Genomic DNA, 13,726 nt, shown 5'->3' with positions numbered 1-13,726 from the left:
GCCTCTACTTAATAGAATGAATTTTTATCTGGCTCCTTGCCAAATGTCTTCTGGAAACCCAAATATAGTACATCAATATGCTCCCCTTTATCCATAGTGTGTTACTCCTTCAAAGAATTCCAATAAATTGGTTAGGATTTCCCTTTCACAAAACCATGCTAACCTTATTCACTACACTTCTTCAAACCTTGAAATTTCTCTCTCTCCCCCTTTTAAAACCCATCTTTTTAGTCAACCCTTCCTAATATCTCCTTTAGTTCACTGTCTGTCTTGTCTGATTATCTGTCTGAGAGGCACATTCTAGGCACTACAGTCCATTGTTGACATTCAGAGGGAACTGGAAGCTCTATCACTTTTGGATGTGGTAAATATTATATTGGAAAATCTAATTCACTCAAGATATAACAGCCTTTCGGCCTAGTGCACTGGTCAATAAACAGCACAACCAGTGCTGGTATTACGAAACAAGTCAAAAAGAACACAAAATAATTTTATTGACATAACAGGCGTATATTTTTCCACATTGACATGAGCCAAAACAGAGGCCATTTTATGCACAAACCTCATTAGCATTCCAAACACATATCCACTCACAATACATCTCTGAATAAAAATACTTATGAAATGAAGGTATCCATCTTCACATTAAAAAAAAATTTCAAGTAAACTTTTTTTAAAAATCTCTTATGCGATGTGCAATTCCAAAGAAACAATCAGTAGTACTGGAACATATAAGCAGGTTATCAGTGCAATGTAGGTGCTATTAATTCAAATGCCTGCTGAGTAATGTTAGTTCATGCCCACTGTTTGGGAAATCTAAACTCGAAATTCACAAAACGATTCAAGTTGTTCACTTGTGTTAATAAATGGCACAGTTTCAGATGCCAACTTGCTGCCCTTGTTTGGAAAGGACAGAGCTTGGGAGGTTCTTTTCATCTTCACTCTCAATTGGATAGATGTTTTGCAGGGCAATCCATTCAGCCACTGGCTGGATGCTTAAGATGAAAACCACCTATATCATCTTCTGTTCAACTTTGAAAGAAATATTTCCAGCTCCACTCCTCTGTACCTAAGGTACTCTAAACACATCACACAGCATTGCAGCATAAAGATTGAGGTGGAAAGTAGGAGAAGTAAACCTAACTTGAGTTACATAAACAGCAACAATTATCCAGGATTCTACAGTGTAGCAGAGTCAGAATTTTGAATTTAAGAAAAAAAATGACTCTGCACAATATTCAAGCTCTGGTAGACTCCTCCTATTGAATTCTTGGCATCAGTGCTTCTACTTTACTGTCATGAAGCAACCATATATTTTGAATAGCAAAACTCATTGCTCAGGTGACAGTGTGCTAGTGCGGTGGAACTACATCACAAAGTGTAGTGTGAAACAGGAACTGGGACGAATGATATTTAAAAAAATAAGATGAAATCAAAACAATATGGGCATATAGTAGGCAGCAATACTTCAAGTAAGACAGTGTAGAAGCTACCACTAATTTGCACTCACTCTTGTTGCCTATTACTGGCAGAGGAATTAACATGGGCAGCAGATAATTAAGTAAACATCACTTTTTTCCCTTTGAGTTGAGTTAAATATTCAAATCAGTGTCTTATAACAATCCCTCAGTAAACTGTGCCAGCAGTTTTGACAAAGACATGACATTCTATTTGATTATACAGGTAGCTACAAGCTTAAAGCATTCAGCAAATGCAAAAATACTCTCCAAAAATGCACTAACACCAATTTATATGGCCATTAATGAAATATCAGAGTGCCATAAATATGCTTAAAACAGTAGATCTAGCCCCACTTGACATCAGGTACTTCAATGTGTTTGGCCAGCAGAGTTCTGACAAAAGGTCAATGATCTGAAACGTTAACTCTATTTCTCATTCTTAAGCTTTTGAGTGTTTTCAGAATTTGGTTTTATTTCAGATTTCCAGCATCTGCAATATTTTGCTTTAGTTTTGGTATTATTGACCTGAATATCTTTAGCATTGGAGTGTGAATCATAAGCATTAGGTTGGTCATGAGTTCAATCTACTATGCAAAAGGTGAATTTTCCATGTCCCCTCTGTATTTCAACTGCAAAATCAATAGCTGCATTAAGTGAAAAGTGAAATGGGGAAAATTTGAAGAAGTATTCAGTGACTTTTTTTTAAAAAAAAGATGTTGTTTATATAGTCCAAGTTTCATGTTACTCAAAGCATTTGAATAATGAGCCAGACAGTGACATGCCTTTACCACAAAGCAAAGGAAGGAGCAGTGCAGCTTTGACTGCAACATTGCTGCATTTGATCACACACTTGGCTTTGTCTGAAGTTGCTAAGGCATTTGCATATAACTTATGACATTATATTAACCTCTTATTTTAATAGCAATTTTAAGTGTCCCTTTACTACTGGTCAAATCTTCCAACAATCAAAAATTTGCACATGACTTGACTGCAAACATATCAAAAATGATCTCCCACTGCAGTAAGCTATAAAAGTATTGGTCCAAAAGCATTGTTTCTTTTAAATTAATTCATGTGTGCGCTTTTAAATAAACGATGGAATACATATTTTTCTTTTTCACTCAGATAAATGCATTGAATTTCATTAGGGGAAATCTGCCTCCAAACACAATCATTACACAATAAGAGGCTAGCTATGACAATCTTTTGAATTCTGGAGTCTCATTCTTGCAGTAATGTAGGAATAGTACGTTGTCAACACAACACAGATGTCTTAGGTAAACAAATGCAAAACTGGAATTGCCCATCTAAGGCTTACTTGCTTTTTCTGGAATTGTGGTAATTTGTGGAAAGTAACACCATGCTATGTAACAGCAGCGAGGCTTCAGAATCTGAAATCAGAAAGTATTTCAGTTTTTTTTTTAAATTTCGAACTGATAGATGTTTTTATGTATTTACCACTATTACAAAAAAAACCTAGCTATGTAAAAATGTGACTCCTATCCTGACCACAGCTCTTACAGTTTTATTTTTTCAGAAACCTGTGACTCTCCAAACAGAGCAAAATAGAATTTTCACCAATAGCACAAATGGGAAAAATCTTCACCACTCTATTAAACAGTGAGTCTGACCTTTTCTCTCTCCTTTCTCTTTAAAAAGTCTAACCTCAAAGAAATAGAGAAAGAGCTTTAAAAAAATTACAGAAGTTTAAAACACTACAAATGGAACACCTACAAAGATACAATACTGTCCAAGCAATGTAAGTGTATACTTGGAAATGGTAAGCATAGACTGAATGAGCGCGACACTGATTGCAATAAATGGTTCAGAAGAGCAATGAGGATAAATTATCCCTATTGATTCTACAGTGAGAAAGAGAAATGAATATTAGAAGGTTGGTCATTTGGAAAATTCGGCCCACTGTAGATAAAACAAAAAATCTCGGTTGACATTCCAGTACAGTAGTGAGGGAGTGCTGTACTATTATGAGACATTAAACCAAAGGCCATGTGTTTCATTGCCATGGCACTACTTGAAGAGAAGGAGAAAGTTTTCCTAGTGTCAAGGTTTATTCCATATTAGGACAGCGTGATGACTCAGTGGTTAGCACTGCTGCCTCACAGCACCAGAGACCCAGGTTCAATTCCAGTCTTGGGCAATTGTCTGTGTGGAGTTTGTACATTCACCTCTTACAGTCATAGAGATATACAGCACGGAAACAGATCCTTCGGTCCAACCCATCCATGCCGACCAGGTATCCCAACCCAATCTGGTCCCACCTGCCAGCACTTGGCCCATATCTCTCCAAACCCTTCCTATTCATATACCCATCCAGATGCCTTTTAAATGTTGTCATTGTACCAACCTCCACCGCTTCCTCTGGCAGCTCATTCCATACACGTACCACCCTCTGTGTGAAAAGGTTGTCCCTTACGTCTCTTTTATATCTTTCCCCGATCACCCTAAATATATGCCCTCTCGTTCTGCACTCCCCCACCCCGGGGAAAAGGCTTTATCTATTCATCCTATCCATGCCCCTCATGATTTTCTAAATCTCTCTAAGGTCACCCCTCAGCCTCCTGGGAAAATGGTCCTACCCTATTCAGCCTTTCCCTATAGCTCAAATCCTCCAACCCTGGCAACATCCTTGTCAACATTTTCTGAACCCTTTCAAGTTTCACAACCTCCTTCTGATAGGAAGGAGACCAAAATTGCACGCAATATTCAAACAGTGGCCTAACCAATATCCTGTACAGCTGCAACATGACCTCCCAACTCCTGTACTCAATACTCTGACCAATAAAAGAAAGCATACCAAATGCCTTCTTCACTATCCTATCTACCTGCGACTCCACTTTCAAGGTCTCTTTGTTCAGCAACACTCCCTAGGACCTTACCATTAAGTGTATAAGTCCTGTTAAGATTTGCTTTCTCAAAATGCAGCACCTCGCATTTATCTAAATTAAACTCCTATCTGCTGGGTTTCCTCTGGGTATTCCAGTTTCATCCCACAGTGCAACGGGTGTGCAGGTTAGGTGGATTGGCTGTGCTAAATTGCGCATAGTGTTCAGGGATATGTGGGATATGTAGGATATTTGGATAAACTATTGTAAACGTAAGGTGATGGGGATAGGATAGGGGACTGGGTCCGAGTGGGCCAAATGGCCTCCTTTTGCATTGTAGGGATTATAATCAACCCAAAAACAGACCATCAAACACCAAAACAGACCATTTGTTCATTCATGTCACTGGCATTTGTGGAAGCAAACATTAGCTTTTGTATTTGGCCTAAGACAGTTTCATTAGGTGTGTCTACCTCAGGCATTTCTATCCATTCTCATAGATTAGCTAGGCATGCGGCCTCTTCCCTACTTCTGGAGTTGAGATATCCCTTTCTCAATTTCCCTTCCTGTGGGGAAAGGCTTGGTCTTCAACTTGCTATTCATGAATTACCATATCCAAGAAAAAATAACGTAGTTGCCCGAAGCATCTGTTCACCATGGTGTCTTAGTTAATTATATGGAATCAGGCAAACCGCTGTTAGTTCAGGGAATTCCGTATTGGAAACGGTTGTGAAAATAGAATGGCTGAATAAATGGGAGGCAAAAATTTCCAAAGGGTATGAGAAACAGATTTAGTGATAATACTTTCAAAAAGCCAGCCACCTTCCTGCATTTTAGAAGTCTGTGATTTTATAGCGACCAAAAGACAGCCATTATATTATCAGTAATAAGAGGCACTTGCTCTGTAAACTTTTACCTTTTAACTTCTTAGAAAGTTGCACCCATTTGGTTAACCATTCCTTACACTCTGCTGCATTCAGGTGCACTGAGTTCAGACCTCTTATATAACATGCCTTGAAATCAGAACCACAAAACATTGATCAGACAAACTACACTCTCAGAGACAAATGGAGAAACAAATAATATAAAATAATATGAAACTTTTTTTTTGCAATTTGCATACATACCTGTGTAAAAGTCAAATCTGAGACATCAATGTTTTGCGCGAAAGTTTAAGTAGTCAACTTTTTAAAAAGCATTATTTGCAGGGGTTTGCATACTGTGGGCTGCCATAGGAACCTATACATGGATCAGCTAACTGCTTCCAGACTGTTGCTATTATACAGATGAGTGTATCCTATTGAGGGATGGTCGGCTGCAGTTGGATAGGTTCACCTTCAGTTGTGGTTGTGCCTTCACAGGGAAACGATTGGGTGATGTTAATAAAGCATCATTTTAAGAAGTTCTTGATAGCTAAGCAGATTCACAACAGAGCTTTTTGGATAGCTTCTCCTACCCATTGAAACTTCTTTATTGAGTGTGTATGGGTGGGAGTGGGTGGACAGCCAGTGGCTTTTGATCCCTGAAAAACTAAGGTTGACTTTTAAAAGAGCTATATGAGAAATGAAATGTCAAGCCAAAGGTATCGGGTAAAATGTTGGACAAGATTTCCTTAATCTAGTGATGGACATATTTATATTTTGTAACAATAACATTTCATTGAACAAGACGACATCAGAAGGTTAATACATGAAAACATAGATAAAAACAGCACAATATTCCGCTCATCACCGACTGATTCAAGTCAAGCCCAGCAGTGGTTTCCACATCTGAACGACAAATAGGTGAATCTGTTCAAGACTTTCATTCACCAAGTTCAGACAGGCTAGGCTCAAAACATCAGCTCCACACATGCATCTGATGATAATGGTCTGTTTATTCAGCAGAGTAACAATTAAGTCTACAATGTTAGTAATGTATCATTAGCATGGTGGAGAAATGAAAGAAAACCCTAGCTAATAAACAACTCTTTTAATGACACTATCCACATTTACATTCTCTCTGCATTATGTCACCCAAGCACAAATTTGAAAAGGACACGGTGGGATATTATAAACAAAATCCATTCACAAGGTCACTTTGAGACAATGGGTTCAAGATGTAAAAAAATATTTCTCCCATTCAGGCCCCTCTAACCCCACCTAAAGTACATGCTATTTTCCAAATGACAAGACAATACTGTCTGCTTCTAATTCAAAGTACTTCTTATGGTCTGACAAAAACAATGTAGGTTTTTACTGCACTGGAACCTACATGCCATCCTTAACATTGTTAGTGGCCAGCACTGTATGATTTTGCAAGCCGTACTGGGATGTTTGTTTGGTGCCCCACAACATGCTTGCCTGATATCATGGAGACCAGTGCCTCAGAATAAGGGCCACCATTTCACTGTGCATATGGATGACTGGCCAGTGCACTTCACTGGCAGGTCAACCCGGTCAAAATCAATTTCCTGTCTCTATATTACTCCAGCCCCACAACCGAAGAAATCTGCGCTCCTCCAATTCTTTCGCCCCATCACTGGTGGCTGTGCCTTCTGCCATCCAGGCCCTAAGTAGCTGAATTCCTTTCTAGAAACTACTCTTCTTTGCCTCCTCAATGACTTCTTTAAAATATACCTTCTCAAAACAAATGGCACTTCTTTGTTTTGGCCTCTATTTTCATTGGAATAAACTTCTGTTAAAGGCATTAAATGAATGCAAGTTGTTGTTGTTATGTAAACTACACAACATCAATTCTTTTTTACTCACAGTCCTCAGTTCATCCTCTGACAGGTTGTGAACACCGAAGACATTGAGAGCTTGGTCCAAATGATGAATCTCCATTATGTGGCTCCGGAGGCGATGGCGCATGATGAAGGTAGGCAAGTGTGGAGTCAGAAACATCACCTTGCTCAAGGTTTTCTAAGAACATAACAGCAGTTGAAAGAGGGGGAAAGCAAGCAAATGGGTGTAACATTTCCTCTATTCCTTTCATTTCAAATGGGACTTAAATATTGTTGAAAGAAAACAAGCCATGAAATTTCACTTTACAAAAATGCCCAACAAATTACTCCACTATCTCAACAAAAACATTGAAAACACAGCATGGCAGAGTTCCATTAAGCTGTGTCGTTAATTAAACCTGCTTAATAGTTCACAGAAATAGACTTCTTAGAAGGTTTCAGCCAATTGCTCACCATCTGGCGTGCATTAATGTATCGTATTTCTAATGGACGTCCCGAGAAAGGCTTTGCCACCAAATACAGCTGGGAGATTTCTGGGTGGATACCTTCCTGAACCTTAAATTAAATACAGAACAATATGAAAAAATGTAAATGCATTGACAGCCAAAATAAAATCAGCTTCCTACATCGGAATTAAGTAAATAATGTATTCAGTGTCAAAAGCTAGGTTGTTTGCCTCAGCAGAGTCATCAATTAGATCAAAAAACAATTAAAATTTCAGGAGAATAAATGATTTAAAAAGCAGCAACTCATCGACAGTCCCCAATAAGCTGATATATCTAATTTAGCAGATATGTTAAGAATTAAATAATTAAAACTTTATTTTAATGGAGGGTGGAGGATTCTTTTCTTCTGAATAAGATGAACATAGAATATTACAGCACAGTACAGGCCCTTCGGCCCGTGATGTTGCACCGACCTGTGAAACCAATCTGAAGCCTATCTTATTCCATTTTCATCCATAAGTTTAGTCATTGACCATTTAAATGCCCTTTAAGTTGGCGAGTCTGCTACTGTTGCAGGCAGGGTGTTCCATGCCCCTACTACTCTGATTAAAGAAACTATCTCTGATATCTGCCCTATATCTATCACCCCTCAATTTAAAGCTATGCTCTCATGCTAGACATCACCATCCTAGGAAAAAGGCGCTCACTATCTACCCTATCTAACCCTCTGATTATGTTATATGTCTCAATTAAGTCACCTCTCAACCTTCATCGTTGGAATGAAAACAGCCTCAATTCCCTCAGCCTTTCCTCATAAGACCTTCCCTCCATACCAGGCAACATCCTAGTAAATCGCCTCTGAACCCTTTCCAAAGCTTCGATATTTTCTTATAATGCGGTGACCAGAACTATATGCAATACTCCAAGTGCGGCCACACCAGAGTTTTGTACAGATGCAGCATGACCTCATGGCTTTGAAACTCAATCCCTCTACTAATAAAAACTTAACACACCAATATGTCTTCTTAATAACCTGATCAACCTGGGTGGGAACTTTCAGGGATCTATGTACATGGACATCGAGATCTCTCTGCTCATCTACACTGTCAAGAATCTTAGCATTAGCCCAGCACTCTTTATTCATCCCAAAGTGAAATACCTCACACTTTTTCACATTAAACTCCTTTTGCCACCTCTCAGCCCAGCTCTGCAGCTTATCTATGCCCCTTTAAAGCCGGCAACATCCTTTGGCACTATCCACAACTCACAAATCATCTGCAAATTTACTACCCCATCCTTCTATGCCCTTATCCAGGACATTTATAAAAATGACAAACAACAGTGGCCCCAAAACAGATCCTTGCGGTACACCACTAGTAACTGAATTCCAGGATGAACATTTCCCATCAACCATCACCTTGTCTTCTTTCAGCTAGTCAATTTCTGATACAAACCGCTAAATCACCCTCAATCCCATGCCTCCCATGTATTTTGTGCAATAGCCTACCGTGGAAAACTTTATCAAATACCTTATTGAAATCCATATACATCACATCAACTGCTTTACCCTCATCCACCTATTTGGTCACCTTCTCAAAGAACTCAATAAGGTTTGTGAGGCCCGATCTACCCTTATCAAAATTGTGTTGACTATCCCTAATCAACTTATTCCTTTCTAGATGATTATAAATCTCATCTCTTATAACCTTTTTCAACACTTTATCCACAACTGAAGTAAGGCTCACTGGTTTATAATGACCAGGATTGTCTCTCCTCCCCTTCTTGAGCAAGGGGAGGACATTTGCTATCCTCCAGTCTTCTGGCATTATTCCTGTAGCCAATGACGACATAAAGATCAAAACCAAAGGCTATACAACCTCCTCCCTGGTTTCCCAAAGAATCCTAAAATAAATCCCATCCAGCCCAGGGAACTTATCTATTTTCACACTCTCCAGAATTGCTAACACCTCCTCCTTGTGAACCTCAATCCTGTCTAGTCTAGTAGCTTATATCTCTGTATTCTCTTCAACAACATTGTCTTTTACCAGTGTGAATACAGACGAAAAATATTCATTTAGCGCTTCTCCTATCTCCTTGGACTCCACACACAACTTTCCACTACTATCCTTGATTGGCACTAAACTTAGTCTAGTCATTCTTTTATTCCTGATATACCTATAGAAAGCTTTAGGGTTTTCTTTGATCCTATCTGCCAACAAATTCTCATGTTCCCTTTGGCTCTTCTTAGCTCTCTCTTTAGGTCTTTCCTGGCTAGCTTGTAACTCTCAAGCGCCCCAACTGAACCTTCATGTCTCAAAAGGATGCCATTGCTTAAAGACAGAACTATTGTCCCCTGTGTTCAAGGATCAGGTGTAACATGGGTTCACTGTAGGGTAGAACTTTTGTTGTTTTTCTCTTTTAACTCCTAAACTGAAAACAGCAATCCCATTTGACATTTCTATTTCCTACACCAGCTACCTGTGATCTTTGAGACAGCTTTCAAATCTACACTTAGATGTCTTATATGTCACATACGTCCAGCATGTCCTTAATGTTGTGACTATCTAGTCTTTCAAGGTGAAGTGCCTTTTCTTATTGGTTATATTTCGGTGCTTTCCCTTTAAGTGTTCTACTTTTGTTATGTGTCAAATGTTATTGAAAATCATTCTCACCTGAAATAACACCACAGAAGCTAGTATCCAATCATCCTTTATTTACACATACTTGACACTGGTCCATATTCCTCAGAGCGAACAGGACCTCTATGACTCCTGTTTATATCTGTCAGCCAGGGCTCCCTGATTGGACCAGGTTAACAGCCCCAATCAGGGAACTCATATTCCATGGGGTCCACCTGGCTGACTTTGTTACAATCACTACATCCCAACTTACAAAATAACCCTCAACCTGTCATCATGGCACACTCGTATCCATTCTCTTTCCCCTTTTACTTTAGGTCTTATAGTTCTGTTAATTAAGATGTTAGGTAAGTGAGTTGTCTTGTGGCTTCTACCTAGCACACTAATGGTTGCTAGGAGCTTTGTAAAAGCCGAGGTTTATTTGTTCACTTTTTCTTCCTCACCTTCTTGGAAAGACAACATTCAGATAATCAGTCACAACCTGCACCTTGCTACTCCATAGTATAGATGAAAGTGTGGACTGCTGATGCTGGAGATCAGAGTCGAGATTGTGGTGCTGGAAAAGCACAACCGGTCAGGCAGCATCTGAGGAGCAGAAGAATCACGTTTCGGGCAAAAGCCCTTCATCAGGAATGAGGCTGAGAGCCGAGGGGGTGGAGAGATGGAGGTGGGGGTAATGGTGATAGGTCGGAGAGGAGGGTGGAGTGGATAGGTGGGAAGGAAGATGGACAGGTAGGTGTTGGATACGTGACACCGCTGGCCGCGAGGGCGGTGTCGAATTGGAAGGTTGGAACTGGGATAAGGTGGGGTGAGGGGAAATGAGGAAACTGATGTAATCCACATGGGGTTGGAGGGTCCGGAGGCAGAAGACCGCAATTTCCCCTCCCACGTGGTTGATGATTCCTTCCAAAGCATCTCATCCATGTCCCGCACCTCCACCCTTGAACCCCACCCCTCCTACTGAAACAAGGATGGAACCCCCTTGTTCCTCACCTTCCAGCCCACCAACCTCCACATACATGGCATCATTCTCCGCCATTTCTGCCACCTACAAACAGACCCCACCACCAGAGATACATTTCCTTCCCCACCCCATCCGCTTTCTGTAAAGACCATTCCCTCCATGACTACCTTGTTAGGTCCACATGCCCTAACAGCCCACCCTCCCCTCCTAGCACCTTCCCCCGCCACTGCAGGAATTGCAAAACCTGCACCCACACCTCCATCCAAGCCCCCAAAACAGCCTTCCACAACCATCAGGGTTTTACCTGCACTTCCACACGTCATTTACTGTATCCGTTGCTCCTGATGTGGCCTCCTCTACGTTGGGGAGACAGGACGCCTACTCGGACAGTGCTTCAGAGAACATCTCCAGACCACATGCACCAACCAACCCCACCACACCGTGGCCGAACACTTCAACTCCCCCAAGGACATACAGGTCCTGGGCCTCCTCCATCACCACTCCCTAACCACCCGACACCTGGAGGAAGAATGCCTCATCTTATGCCTTGGGACCATCCAACCCCCACTGCATCAACTTGGACTTCACCAGTTTCCTCATTCCCCCTCCCCCACCTTATTCCAGTTCCAATCTTCCAACTCAGCACCGCCCTCACGACCAGCCCTACCTGTCCATCTTCCTTCCCACCTATCCACTCCAGCCTCCTCTCTGACCCCCACGTCCGTCTACCTATCGCAGTCTCAGCTACCTTCCCCCCAGCCCCACACCCCCCTCCCATTGATCTCTCCACACCCTCGGCTCACAGCCTTACTCCATAGTATAGCTTGTTCGTGCATCAATGTGGCACAACATTCAGCAAATGCACTTTTCAAAGCAATAAACTTGGGAATTATTCATTCCCTAATGCAACATATTTGTGTACCTACTTTAGTGCCAAGTTGCAATAGTTGGTTTTTCAGTCTTTTGTCTGGAAATCTTGACACTGCTTTGATCAAATTCTTCACAGCATTTGGGTAAGCCTCAGCCCGTATGGAGTGGTAGATTTCCATGAACTCCTTCTGCTGTTCGAGGTTCCAGAAGTGTCTTATTAACAGCTGCCGTGGAAAGAAATACCTACAAACAATAAAATATTAGATAGGTGTTTGAGATTTTGGAGAAGATTTGTAGCTCAAGTAGGTTTGCTCGCTGAGCTGGTGTGTTTGTTTTTAGGTGTTTCATCACCATGCTAGGTAGTATCATCAGTGAGTCTCCGGTGAAGCGTTGATGTTCTGTACCACTTGCTACTTAAATGTCGTGGTTTGTTGTGGTGGGTGATATCATTTCCAGTTTGGTTTCTGAGAAGTTGGTAAATGGGGTCCAAATTAACATGTTTGTTAATGGAGTTGCAGTTTGAATAACATGCCTTGAGGAATTCCTGCATGTGTCTTTGTTTAGCCTGTCCCAGGGTGGATGCATTGTCCCAGTCGAACTGGTGTCCCTCTTCATCTATGTGTATGGATACCAATGAGAATCGGTCATGTATTCTGGTGGCTAGTTTCCTGCCCGTCGGTCCAAAATAATGTTTGTTGCAGTTGTTGCAGGGTATTTTGTATATTAGGTTCGTTCTGCTGGCTGTGGGTACAGGATCCTTTAAATTCATTAATATTTGTTTTAGTTTGGTGGTAGATTTTTGGGCTACCATGATAATTAATTTTGGAAAAATGTGGACGTAGTAGGGTTGTTGTAATGGGTGACTTTAACTTTCCCAATATTGATTGGAACCTCCTTTGAGCAGAAGATTTGAATGGAGCTGTTTTTGTAAGGTGTGTTCAGGAGGGTTTCCTAACTCAGTACGTTGACAGGCCGATGAGGGGAGAGGCCATTCTAGGTTTGGTGCTCGGAAACGAGCCGGGGCAGGTATCAGATCTTGTGGTGGGAGAGCATTTTGGTGATAGTGACCACAACTGCCTCACATTCTACATAGCTATGGAGGAGGAGAGGATTAGGCAAAATGGGAGGATATTTAAATTGGGGAAGAGGAAACTATGATGCGATTAGACATGAGTTAGGAAGCATGGACTGGGAGCAATTGTTTCATGGTAAAGGCATTATAGACATGTGGACACTGTTTAAGGAACAGTTGTTGCGAGTGATGAATAAATATGTCCCTCTGAGACAGGCAAGAAGGGATAAGGTAAAGGAACCTTGGATGACGAGAGCAGTGGAGCTTCTCGTCAAAAGGAAGAAGGTAGCTTACATAAGGTGGAGGTAGCTAGGGTAAAGCTCAGATCTAGAGAATTACAGGCAGGCGAGGATTGAGCTCAAAAAAGGTCTGAGGAGAGCCAGGAGGGGGCACAAGAAAGGCTTGGCAGAATGGATTAGGGAGAACACAAAGGCATTTTACACTTATGTGAGGGATAAGAGAATGGTCAAAGAAAGAGTAGGGCCGATCAGGGATAGCATAGCGAACTTGTGTGTGGAGTCTGAGGAGGTAGGGGGAGCCCTAAATGAGTTTTTTGCTTCTGTCTTTACGAAAGAAACAAACTTTGTAGTGAATGAAACCTTTGAAGAGCAGGTGTGCATTCTGGAATGGATAGAGATAGAGGAAGCTGATGTGCTGAAAATTTTGTCAAACATTAAGAATGACAAGTCGCCAGGCCCGGACCAGAT

The 13,726-nt window shown here is 41.1% G+C and overlaps 1 protein-coding gene across 3 annotated transcripts in view; it reads right to left on the bottom strand.

Annotated features, from left to right (window-relative positions):
- Positions 1–469: 469 nt before the first annotated feature.
- The window catches only part of letmd1 (LETM1 domain containing 1), a 30,136-nt gene continuing 16,879 nt past the window's right edge, over positions 470–13,726 (bottom strand). For 2 of the 3 annotated variants that reach the window (XM_043681956.1, XM_043681958.1), the window contains 5 exons: positions 12,004–12,190; positions 7,482–7,583; positions 7,054–7,206; positions 5,220–5,316; positions 470–2,851 (listed from right to left, as the gene is read on the bottom strand). In XM_043681956.1, the coding sequence (XP_043537891.1) occupies positions 2,775–2,851; positions 5,220–5,316; positions 7,054–7,206; positions 7,482–7,583; positions 12,004–12,190 (616 nt within the window). In that variant the 3' untranslated portion in view covers positions 470–2,774. The remainder of the gene's footprint in view (positions 2,852–5,219; positions 5,317–7,053; positions 7,207–7,481; positions 7,584–12,003; positions 12,191–13,726) is intronic. The other variant, XM_043681957.1, reaches the window with a different exon arrangement.

This window comes from Chiloscyllium plagiosum, chromosome 43 (genome assembly GCF_004010195.1).
Source record: "Chiloscyllium plagiosum isolate BGI_BamShark_2017 chromosome 43, ASM401019v2, whole genome shotgun sequence".
Lineage (NCBI taxonomy): Eukaryota > Metazoa > Chordata > Chondrichthyes > Orectolobiformes > Hemiscylliidae > Chiloscyllium > Chiloscyllium plagiosum.
This window is presented reverse-complemented; position numbering and strand designations above follow the sequence as displayed.